Source organism: Lissotriton vulgaris, chromosome 11 (genome assembly GCF_964263255.1).
Source record: "Lissotriton vulgaris chromosome 11, aLisVul1.2, whole genome shotgun sequence".
NCBI classification, from domain to species: domain Eukaryota; kingdom Metazoa; phylum Chordata; class Amphibia; order Caudata; family Salamandridae; genus Lissotriton; species Lissotriton vulgaris.
Window position 1 is genome coordinate 869,459,096 of NC_141699.1, and position 12,662 is coordinate 869,471,757.

The window sequence follows — 12,662 nt, forward strand, 5'->3', positions numbered from 1 at the left end:
TGTTCTCTTCCGGGGTTGAGGGCGTGGAGGGTGCTGGTGTCGTAGCTGAATCTGGGGACATGGGGGCCAGGGGTTTGGGTGCGATCCAGGCGCCGACGGGCGCTGACAGGCTTGCCTTAGGTGCGCCAGCGGCGCGCATCTGTTGCGCCTCCTTATGAGGGGATGTGGAAGGGAGGAGCAGCTGGGAGGCGGGAGCGGGGTGGCGAATGGGTTAGCAGGGTGGCAGGGAAATCGGCTGTGGGGGTCATAGCAGGCAAAGAGACAAGGGCAAATGGAGGGGGCATGCAGGCAGTACAATACAATGCGAGTCAAAAGAATACAGGGCAATATAGAAGCGCAGATACCGCAGATCTGGGTGAAAGGCAGGCGGGATTACCTATCAATGAGCGGCAGTAGCGACGGAGCACTGATCACACAGCGGGCTGCGTGTCGGTGAGGGGAGCGACCTGCCTGGAGACAGGGTCGAAAGTCGCTTCTCAAATATATACTATTCAGGTAGCGGATGAGTAGATGCTTTCCCAGCAAACGTAGTATTATTGAATGGATTTTTGTTCTAAAATAGTTTAATCACATTGTGTGTGTGTGTCTTTTTTTTTATTTAATCAGAGCCATATATTTTGCGGCGTATTCAGGCTGCAAGGAGAAGCTGAACCATGTATTTTCGCCGGACTCTACCCAAGTACACATGGTGTCTGCTGGAGTAGCAGGTAAGAATTTGTGATTTTTGTCTTAGCTTTCCCTCTCAGGATTAAAGTAAGTTGTGTAAAGTGGATGCTTATTTACTCTTAGCATGTCTTTTACTGCAGCTGGTTTCTTCTGTTGCCTGTGCAGAATTTGACTTTTCGGCGAATGTGAAAGCAAAACTAAATATGTAAACAATATTCAAGCAAGGTCGCACTGATTTCATATGCAGATCGAAAGCTAGTTTGTAAAATGTCAGCAAGTCAATATGTTTAATGGTGTGTAAAGGAGAAATACTTTTATGTATATATATATAATTGAAAAAACTGACGCGGTCAACGCTGACGCATCCCCCTCAAGCCATGCCATGTGTCCTTTATCCCCCCCCACCCGATTGCCAAAGCCAGTAGCTCGCTGTTAGGAAAGACCTATTGGGTTTGTCAATGCATATTGCAATAGTTTAGTAATTTCTGTGAGCTTCTAAAAGGTTGATAATTGTGTTTTTATGTTGATATTTAAAGGAAACCCAGTCTAAAAAAAATTAAATAATTGAAGGGGCATCATACCACTTTCTTGTCAGTTGTATCCTCTATGATTTAACAATGAGCTTGTGTTTACAAAAGATAAGCACACAAAGTGAAGGGGCAGAGAGAAGTCTTCAAACCAGGTGACACTGGGACAGGTTGTACAGAGTCCTATTTCTGGTTCCTATGGAATGCTGACGGTGGCACCTAGACTTTGTATGCTGAATTATCAGTTCGGCTTGGACTGTTCCCATGAGGCACAGGGTCAAGTCTGATTTGCATATGGAGTGGGCGGGTGAGCAAAATACTGATGGATTAAACCCAGACCTGTGACTGGGGTTGAATGTTCTGCCATTGTGCAACATTCCGTCCATCAATTGTTGTTTTTGCATTTGTCACCCGAGTGGGACGGGTATGCTCAGACATGAGTCCTGTGCTCACCAGGCCACTGGAATCAAGCTTTCCTGGCTGATGACGGCTGATAGCCAGAAACTTGTCCTAGGATGCTTGGTTCCGGTCCAGGAAAGCCATGGCTTGGCAGTTCGGGCTGGACTGTTCCCATGAGGCACAGGGTCAAGACTGATTTGCATATGGCCATGTCTGAACTGGGGTGGGCTGGTGAGTAAAATAACGATGGATTAAACCCAGATCTGTGACTGGGGGAGAATGTTCTGCCATTGTGCAACATTCCGTCCATCAATTGTTGTTTTTGCATTTGTAACCCCGAGTGGGACGGGTATGCTCAGACGTGAGTCCCGTCACTGGAATGAAGCTATCCTGGCTGATGACGGCTGATAGCCAGAAACCGGTCCTAGGATGCTTGGTTCCGGTCCAGGAAAGACATGGCTTGGCAGGATGGACTGGACTGTTCCCATGAGGCAGAGGGTCAAGACTGATTTGCATATGGCCATGTCTGAACTGGGGTGGGCTGGTGAGCAAAATAACAATGGATTAAACCCAGATCTGTGACTGGGGGTGAATGTTCTGCCATTGTTCAACATTCCGTCCATCAATTGTTGTTTTTGCATTTGTCACCCCGAGTGTGACGGGTATGCTCAGAAGTGAGTCCTGTGCTCTCCAGGCCACTGGAGTCAAGCTATCCTGGCAGATGACGGCTGATAGCCAGAAACCGGACCTAGGATGCTTGGTTCCGGTCCAGGAAAGACATGGCTTGGCAGTTCGGGCTGGACTGTTCCCATGAGGCACAGGGTCAAGACTGATTTGCATATGGCCATGTCTGAACTGGGGTGGGCTGGTGAACAAAACAACAATGGATTAAACCCAGATCTATGACTGGGGGTGAATGTTCTGCATTGTGCAACATTCCGTCCATCAATTGTTGTTTTTGAGTTATCAGTGTAGCCGGCTTCGTGCGATGAGAATAGCAGGCCTTAGTAATCCCTTGAACATAGAACTTCATTGTTCCAACAGATATGATGTTATTTACCATCTTTGAAAGTCTTAATAGGTTTTATTTTATGCTTGGCTAGAATTAGATTGGCCTTTAGAAGTAGCAGAGTGAGGGTGGGATTGCTATGTATTGATTAGCACAATCATTTTGGAGTGGTATCTATTTTCCACACCGTTTAGTAACATAGCTGCTACCTTGTGTCTTCGTTGTGGTTACAATTCATATTGTGTTCACTAGACGAGGGTTTCAGTTTTAAAATAAATATTAAAAACATAACTATATATCTATATTCAATTATTTGAGTGTTATTCCTTAATGAAAGGAGATTTAAGGTTCCTCTGATTGCCCCTGTAACATCTCATGTGATTGATCAGTACCTAGAACACACCCTGCCCGTAAATTGCTCAGTTGGTTGCCTGATAATTGCAGTACAACTGTTTTTCTAATTTGGGTTGCAATATTGACTAGGGCCCTAGTGCCAGTGGGTCTCTAAAACAAAACTGCATTTCTAGAAAAAACTAGAAAACTTATCTTTTGGAAGGATGTTTGGGTTTCTTCTAATATCTCGAGTGATTGATCGTTACCTAGAACACGTATTGCTCAGTGGGTCATCTAACGGTTGCAGTACAACTAGTTATCTGATATGGATTGGCACATTGACTAAGTCCTCAGTGCCAGGCAAGTCTAGAAAATTGAAATCAGTGTTTGTAGAAAATGTGTCACTGTCAGACACAATCCTTTCTTTTCTGGCATCTGTCGCTGACCACAGTGACTTTCATCTAGGCTTTGCTTGCCATGCTTCTGCCTCTTGCTGCTCAATCTGGTGCATCTTTGGGGACTAAGCAGTTCTACTGGTAGTCATAACCCCAACACCAATCTGTTTTGTATGGATGGCTGGCTCCATCCTGAGCTAGACATGTTCCAACTTACCACCAGAGGCCATGCTGAACGTATCTGCTCAGGGCCCTCATTCAGTTCTCCAAATGACTGATGTTCCATGACTGAGATTTGGGGGCTGAGCCCATGAATTTCAGATGCTTTTCTCATTGTTCTGGTACCCCTGCGGCCTCCATTAAGTCTTTGGAGATGGTGTATTAGGAGGTGGATGATGTTAAGGTCGTGTTCCACACAACCTGTTCCCCAGAGTTCCATGCTGCCTGAACATGGGATCTGACTCTGATTTTTAAAGGGGCAGAAACCTACCTAAGCAAGATTGTGTAACGCTGTGAAGGTTTTAGATTTCCACTGTCTGTGTCTTGAGGTTAAAACTATTTTTTACAGTAGGACCCCGTGATCCCAGTAAATTTGGACTAGAATCTGAAAAGTACTGATTATCATGCTGTATTACCCCCTCTTTTATTTTGGGTAAGAATCTGGACAACAATGGAGCTTGTACATTACAAAAAAGGTTTACAGGAGATAATGAGTATTGGTCTTTTCAAGGCTATACCATGGTTTCAACATGTGTCAACCTGGTTAGACAAAATAGGATTATTACACTATTGGGAGGAGCCTCTAGAACTGACCCAGTTCTAGAGCCTCTAGAACTGGCATGTAGCAAGGTAGTGAAGTCATCTTTTTGGACCTATATCAATAGTAAATTGCTACATGACTCTAGTCTAGGCCCTCTGACAACATCATTTCTCCTGTTCAAAGACATAGCTCAGTTTGAACCGTTTCTAGATAAGGTGCGTCTGCAAACTGCTAAATCTTTGTACCTGAAATTTAGATACAGGGTTTTACAAACAAATAATAATAAACCCAAATTGGGCAGTAACCGCGATGATAAGGATTATGACAAGTGTACGTTTTGCAAAAATTTGGCTGAGGTCAAGGAAGATGATGCACATATATTCTTCTTCTGTCCCCTATATGACACTTCAAGAAAAATATGGATTAAACCCCTCTGCAACAACTTAAATATTAGGCATTGTAGAGAGGCTGAGCGTCTATTAAGGACGGACACCACGCAACTGGTGGTTTTTTGTGTATCGAGATTCCTTTATAATGTGATGTTTATTAGAGCCAAAATTGTTTTGAAACTGTAATACTGTAACATGTAATTCTAGCAAATATTTGACATATTTTGCATTTGCACTTTAAATTTGTAAAGAACCCAGTGATGAATTTTTCTTCAACCTCGCAAAAATGGTGGAGTTCCAGATATCATATATTTTGATAATTGTAATTATGAGGAGTGCTATTGAAGGATTTTAAAGGTTTTAACGTGCCTATTTTTATTGTTTCAAAATATTTTTATCATATTTATTGCCTTTATTTGAATAATGGTTTTTAATTGTACATCAAGGACGGATCATGATATTTGTGCTTTCTAATACCCAATCAATGTGTCAAAATCAACTGTCGATTAAGTGCATAATGGAAATGTTTATCTTTTTTTAATGTGCTTTTATGGTGTAAGTAACCAAAATAAAGTTAAATTGAGATATAGGTGTGTGTTTGTGGCATGAGCAAGAGCTTTTAAAATGGGACGAGCATCAGTTTTTAAAGTATAAACATTCAGTCATTCCTGTGTTTTATATGATCCCTAAGGTTCATAAAAACTTGAACAATCCACCTGGGAGACCGATAATATCCGCCCAACAGAGCCTATTTGAAAATGTATCAAAGTATATTGCTTTTTACTTGAATCTATTGGTAAAAACACTTCCGTCATATTTGAGGGACTCAAGTGATTATTTTTAAAGAAGATGTATAATGTTAAGCGGGAAAAAGACATGATACTGGTAACGCTGGATATATCCACGATGTATACAAGCATCCGGCACAGGGATGGACTGAGAGCCACAAAAGATGTCTTTAGGATGAGACCCATGAGTTTTGTTAATCATAATTGTATGATCCTTGAGATGATAGAGTGGTATTTTACAAAAAATATATTTCTCTTTGGTAAAGATTTATTCCAACAGGACAGGGTACGGCAATGGGCGCCTGCTTTGCCCCAGTTATGCTAATTTACATCTAGACTGGTGGGAGGAGCAGGTGCTCGGAGGCAGTACACTAGAGCAATGGTCAGACAAGATTCTAATATGGTCTTGATTCATTGATTATGTCTTCGTAATATGGCAGGGCACAGAGACCGAAGTAGTTCAGTTCATCAATGAATTGAATGATAATTACCTGAAACTTAATTTTGTTGGACACAGTAGTAAAACGTCAATTGCATTGTTAGTTATTAAGGTATGTGTGGAGGGGGAGAAATTCGAGACTATATTTTTTAGGAAGCCTACTGCTGGGAATACAATTTTACATGCAGGCAGTCCCCCCCCCCTCCCCCAATAAAAAGTATCCCATTTGACAAATTCTCTAGAGCCAGAAAAGCATGCAGCACCCCCTTGAATATGACTAAATAGAGATTGAAATGAAACATCGTTTTATGGAAATGGGTTACCCCATTAGTGTTTTGGAAGCAGCATCCAGGAAAGCTAGACACTTTAATAGAGAGGAGGTGTTCCAACCATCTAAAACAACACTAAGAGAGAAGAATAGGAATCAGAGCAGCTCACACAGATTTATAACAACATATAATGCTAACCATAAGAAAATAAGACAGGTTTTAAACATGCATTGGCACCTTATCGTTGATTATCAGATATTGGGACAGGAAGTAAGAAAGAGACTAGACATTACGTATAGAAAATCAAAGAAACTAAGGAACTATCTGGTCAAGAGTGAATATATGGGGGACAGTCTCACAACAAACCTGGCTGCGCTAGAAAGAGGGCTTCCAAAGATGTTCCAAATGTAAGGCTTGCCAACTTGGGGAAAAAATGTCATCATTTAAAACAGCGTTCAACAAGACAGTTAAAGTTAAAGGAAACCTATAATGCAAGTCAAATTTTGTGGTGTACATCTTAAGATACCCATGTAGGAAAATGTATGTGGGCAGTACCACACTTCAGTTAACAAAAGGATACTGCAGCATAGGAGAGTGTAGTGTAGTTCCTATATCCCTGAGAGACTCTGCGCATTGGAATAAAATACACTTTAGATTTGACAAACGACTGTTTCAGTATGTCTCTATCGAGTACATTAAACTTAATTACTTGTGTGTGCCAGCTAACTCAGAGGTCGGTAGAAACTTCTCGAATGAACAAGAAGGGATTAGTTTCTGACAACCGCATAAACATCACAACTTTGTTTCCCTTAGAGTCGGAACAATATCTTCAGAGTTGTGGAAACAATATATTACAGTTTCAGTTGCACAGAAATATAGAGACAGGCGTTTCAATAAAAGGGTTTATTGAACAGTCTTATTTCTCATGCAAGAGATATGAACTGCTACAATCGTAAGACAGAATGCCAAGTATAATGCGTACAGCATTAGCAGTAATATAAAATAATACTGCAATAGCATGGTCTGTAGCTATAGCACATATAAAAATACATACATGAATAACACAGGTTAAAATACTCAACTGGTGCTTCTAAAATAATCCTACCCCAGTTTACCTAACCTAAGTGGAGTACGAGGGAAGAAGGAGGTGCTGCTTTAGCTATAGCCTAGTTGTAGCTAAAGTTTAGTTTTAGCTTCGCCAAGAGTTGCCAAAAGTTTCTCTAGGTTCTAATCAGCTACATACCTTAGAATGCGAGATGTTGGTATCTCTTTCCCGGGACTCGATCTCCAACACCCTGCAAGAGGAGTCGAATCACTGGAGCTAGATTCTCTGCGAGGAGGATGACCGCGTCTGGTCAGTGCGTCAGTTGGGGACTTGACTTCCTTCGGGACTTGCTGTGGTGAGCTGCGTCGTGCAAGTAGGTAGTCGAACCGCACTGTGCCTTGCCATAGCAAGTGAGGGTATATTTATACCTTGAAGGTGTTTAGGAATGCCAGTATTGACGTACAAGTCGGGCATAGGAACGTCACGAATGAACCCCTAAGGAATAGATGTTCATGCATAATAAATGACTTATTGGAGAAATCAATATCCAGGCAAGGGGAAGTCCTAAAGGCTTAAGAGTCTGGTTTTCCAAGAACTCATTGTGACGAAGAGGATCGGTGATGAAAATCGATATACGTAATCTAAAACGACACACAACAGCAGGGAACATCAGATCGAGGGTATGCCCCTCCATCATGCATAGGGACATACATTAGTTGTTCCAATCCGAGGGCGTCACAGGGCGTACAATCTCAGGGCCCAGCAGATCCCTCAATGCAGGGGAAGAGTCGTTGTCTACCCAAAAATTATAGTCCCCCAATAAGATGAAGTTGGAGTGAGGGAGTACCATATTGTCTAGCTGCTCCAACTGCACCGGTAAATACAGGCTCGATGACCCTGGTGGAGGGTAACATTAGACACCAAAACAAAGACATCCTTCCCTGTCTTTTAGAAAAACCCCAGGAGATCAGGTCCTTTCAGTTCCACCAGACTGAGTGGGCAGAAATCCCACTTATCTGTAAAGATGATACCCATACCACCCCCTTTTCTATCACCCAGCGGTTTGTGAAATAACTTTTAGCGAAGGGGGCAAGCAAAACCTAAGTCAACCGAAGAGTCGGGAGAGGTCCAAGTTTCCGTTACAAAGAGGGCGTCTAAGTTGTGTGTGCTAATAGTAAATTATTTTCCATTGCATGCTTTTATTAAGGACGGGCATTTAACCCCTAAGCTGCTAGGCCTTCCCCCCTACCCCCCGTGCTAAGCCTGTTTTTTTTTAGCTATTTGGGGTAGTTTGGGCTTAGGCCCCTGTAACGTTTTGACCTCATAAGGTATTCACGCCAAATTTGCATCCATTTCTTCTAACATCATTGGGATTTTAAAGGTACCCAGGGTTTGTTGATTCCCCTTCAGGGGATCCAGAAATTAGCCAAAATATAGCAACATCTTGTTATTGAAAAATGGGAATAAAGTGCTGCAGAAGAAAGGGTCTGTTTTTTTTCCTGCAAATGGTATCAACTAAGGGTTTGTGTTGCTGAAATCGCAATTTTCCCGGGTTTCGGAACTGACAGACTTTTGTCAGAACACCTACATTTTTAGAAATTTTTGGCATTTTAATGGGACATAGCCTATTTTTGCTATTTTTGGTGCTTTCAGCCTCCTTCCTGTTAGTGGTAGAAATGTGTATCAATGCAATATTAAATCCTGGAAAGCAACACATTTCAGAAAAGTAGACAACATTCTGAATTCAACAAGGGGTCATTTGTGTAGATCCTTGAAGGTTTTTTCATAGAAACTAACAGTTGAAAAAAAAGGTTATTTGAACATGAGTTGAAAAAAACAACCATTTGTGCCAACGTTTTCACCTGTAACTTCGGGCAAGCGCAGGAATTGCTCGAAAGGGATGCTGGTTTTTTGTGTGTCCGAATGGAAGCTAGCAAAATCTAAAAGGGTGTTGCGAGCAGTAGGCTTAACATATAAGTCTAGTTCTAGGCGATCTTCTCTATTTTGGATAATTATATCCAAAAACTCTACCTTGCTGTTGCTAGATGTAGCTGTAAAAAAGATGTTAGTCTATACTACTATTATAAAGAGACAACACAAAACTTTTGGCAAGGTAAACTCTGGAACCACAGTGCCAATCCACACACCCAATACATTGTTGTAATCCTCAGGGTGTGCAGATGGACATAGGCTATAGAAAATTTTAAAAAACCATAAATTTAAAAATATAACTTTAAAAAAAAAAGTAGTTCCCTAAAAGTAGCGCCGGCCGCGACACTGACAGCCATGACGTAGCGCTGGCCGCAACGTACGTGATGACGAGGAGGAGCGGCGGTGAAGTGAGGAGCTCGGGGAGGAGCGGCGGCTCAGGTAAGGCTCTGGGACACGGGACGGGAGGGAGCCGGTGCGGGAGGTTGGGCCATAACAACTGCGGTAAGGCTCAGGGTCTGGGGGCAGCATTTCAGGCTTGCGTGCACTGCCACCCCGGCCCCCGCCCGCCACGACATTGTCCGGGACACAGACAATGTCGTGGCGGGCGGGGGCCGGGGCGGGAGTGCACACAAGCCTGAAATGATGCCCCCAGCCCCCTTCTGCCCCAGGCAACGCGGGGGCGGGCTGCTAGTATCACATAAATTGAGCCAGGAGTCGTAAGTTGAAAGTTCTTCTGTTTCAGCTAATCTAGCAACAGCAAGGTAGAGTTTTTGGATATAATTATCTAAAATAGAGAAGATCATATGTCAGCCTCATATGATAGTTCGGTTTGTATCCGAACCTCGGATACATATTCACACTTAGCTGATCTCCAGTAAGTCTCTGGAACCATCTTTTTAGGTGATCCATATATCGACACTCATATCTATTTCCTAAACTTAGTTTTAATTTTTGTATATATATGAGCAGCCTTTTTTCATATTTACTGTATCATCTTTAACATACACTAAATAGAATTCCTTTTCGGCAAATCGGTAACCCCGAACACAGTAAACTCCTAACACAATAATCGTTATGTATATATACCTTCTCCAAGATGGCCACCACAGCGTGAGTACCATCCCTTGTCTTTTATCCCTTGTTTTTGATCTGCGGCTTATTTAGTATTCCCGGTGTAGTGCTTCCGGGGCACATGGCTTCCCTTCCGGCCCAAGACGCATGTCTTTATTACAATTCGGGGTATAAATACATGTCCCCGCGTACATTGAACTCTTTACATATCGAGCATCAATTGGGAGCGCACGCCCGCCTTTGATCCGAATCCAGATTTACAGAACCCGCGTATATAGCCATCCACCAAATATCGGGTAAGCCATCCTCGAGCAGACGCCACTGCTGTTCGCTGCGGGTAACTCTTTTCTTTGATTACAAACTAAAGAACCATACATTTGAATTCTAATTATGGTTCCTTTTTTTGGATTGTGGTAGGCTCTACTGTTGGGGCTCACCTTCGTAAGAATTTATCTTTAGAGCGCTGGCATAATCCATTCTTTACCTTTCAAGACCAAGTGAAATGGTAAGCCAATTTTTGAACATACAATAAATTCCCAGAGTCACTAATGAGCAATTGACTTATCTTAAGTATTAATGGCAACACGTATATATTTACAGGGTCTTTCACCTATCACACTCTAGCGCTATTGGACCCCCTAGTTTGAAGCACCACTTCCATGCAGTTTCATGATATAGACCAGGTACTGCTCCATTGACTACTGTACATTATCGTTCTTATGGATATGTATAAAGGTCTTAGATAGTTTAATCTGTCTCCATTATAACAAACCTACCATAAAACATCATACTCATAGGGAGACAGCCAATTACTTGAATTCCATCTACAAGTAGGTTTAAGTTATTGGTTAGGTATAGTTGATCCTGTAATACATAGTACTGACCCATAGATACGGGTAGTCTTGAGTAAACACTTAGGTGCACCTATCCATTTGGGTCATTTTTCTGTATTTGTTACAGAGTTCAATCGAGCCGATTTAAGGATATCAATTTTGATCTAAATCTTCGTAGCCCTGGTTATGTAGCTTCAAAAAATTCATTTAGGTAAATATACTCGGTCAAGAGCTATCTTTTCATCATCTTATAGAGTTATGGTCACACTGATGATTTCATTAATTTCAGTTTGTTCCCCATTTTAGGGTTGAGCAACAACACAGATGTAGTGCACATAAAGTTGACCTCCTTCCCAGAATTACTTTTTTAAAGGTTCTGTATAGAATGTATTCACTTGGTGATAGTTGGTGGTGTTAGAAATTAACAGGCACGCCTTTGATAAGGCTTTTTGATAAGAATGTTTTAATTTTAAGTAAGAATAGTAGTTTTTAATTGAAATTTGAATGGAATTATGAACATTGACCTCATGTTGTAAAAGAGGCAATTGTATGTATATAGGACCGTTAAACAGCATTGATATTGGATTTTTGTTTATCTATATTTTGTTTTGGTCACTTCGTGAACCTTACTCATGGCTTCCTGATGAAGGCTGTTAGCCGAAACGCGTGTAGGAATTACGAGAAATCTTTGCCATGACAGGATTTATTATTGTTTCGACATTATAAAATGTGTTTTTTGTCTTAATGAGTTTAGAAAACAAGATTTGAATTGTAAACACAGTTAATATTTGGAAATATGTATTTAAATGAAAAATAATTTTTGATATGGAGTAAATAAATGTACTAAGTAAAAATGACTATTCTCTGAGTAGCATATTGCCATATTTACATTGTTATTCATTTCAATATATCGTGCTGTCTGTTTAGGTCCAGCACTTTTAATTCTCTTACTCCTAAATATATTTTTCACAATTGATTTATTTGCCCCGATTTAGGACTAATAGTTGGGGGTACCTCCTTTTCTTTACAAACGTTGACAAAGTTATTTGTTCAGCTAAAATTGAGGTTTACAGGAGATTTGGGGTAGGGAAATGATGGGGATCCATGCAAGCCATGCCACCCTGGACTCCCCCGGGTCTCTTGAATTCAGAAATGTGTGGATTTGGTATGTTTCCCTAGATGGCGGCTGAGCCCGGGACCAAACACGCAGGTGCCCCCATTGCAAAACCAGTTAGTTGTGTGACCGATACTTTTTGATGTCTCCAAAATAAGTTTTGGGTCCTTCCCAGCCACGGGTATTTGGGCCACCCACAATGTGATTTTGTTTCATTCAAATTTGAGGTGTGTAGGATATTCTGGGTAGGAAAGCGCTGGAGGATCTACGCAAGCCAAACCACCCTGGATTTAGGTTTCCTTAGATGTCTGCCGAGCCCGGGGCCAAAAACGCAGGTTCCCCCCTTGCTAAATCAGGTCATTTTGTGTTAGATAATTTTGATGTCTCCACAATACGTTTTGGGCCCTTCCCTGCTGTGGGTACTAGGTCTACTCACACAAGTGAGGTACCATTTTTATCAGGAGACTTTGGGGAATTCTGGGTGTGTGGAAGATTGTGGATCCAAGCTGATTCCAGAACTTTCCATCACAGAAATTTGAGGAAAGCGTACTTATTTTGTTTTTACAATGTTAGAAGTTTGCAAGGGATTCTGGGTAACAGAACCTGGTGAGAGCTACACAAGTCACCACATCCTGAATTCCCCTGGGTGTCTAGTTTTCAAAAATGTATAGGTTTGTTAGGTTTCCTTAGGTG

General features: G+C 41.7%; 1 protein-coding gene across 2 annotated transcripts in view; it reads left to right on the forward strand.

Annotated features, from left to right (window-relative positions):
* The window catches only part of SLC25A36 (solute carrier family 25 member 36), a 476,578-nt gene that overhangs the window by 332,735 nt on the left and 131,181 nt on the right, over positions 1-12,662 (forward strand). For both annotated transcript variants that reach the window (XM_086944018.1, XM_086944019.1), the window contains one exon: positions 607-707. In XM_086944018.1, the coding sequence (XP_086800144.1) occupies positions 607-707 (101 nt within the window). The remainder of the gene's footprint in view (positions 1-606; positions 708-12,662) is intronic.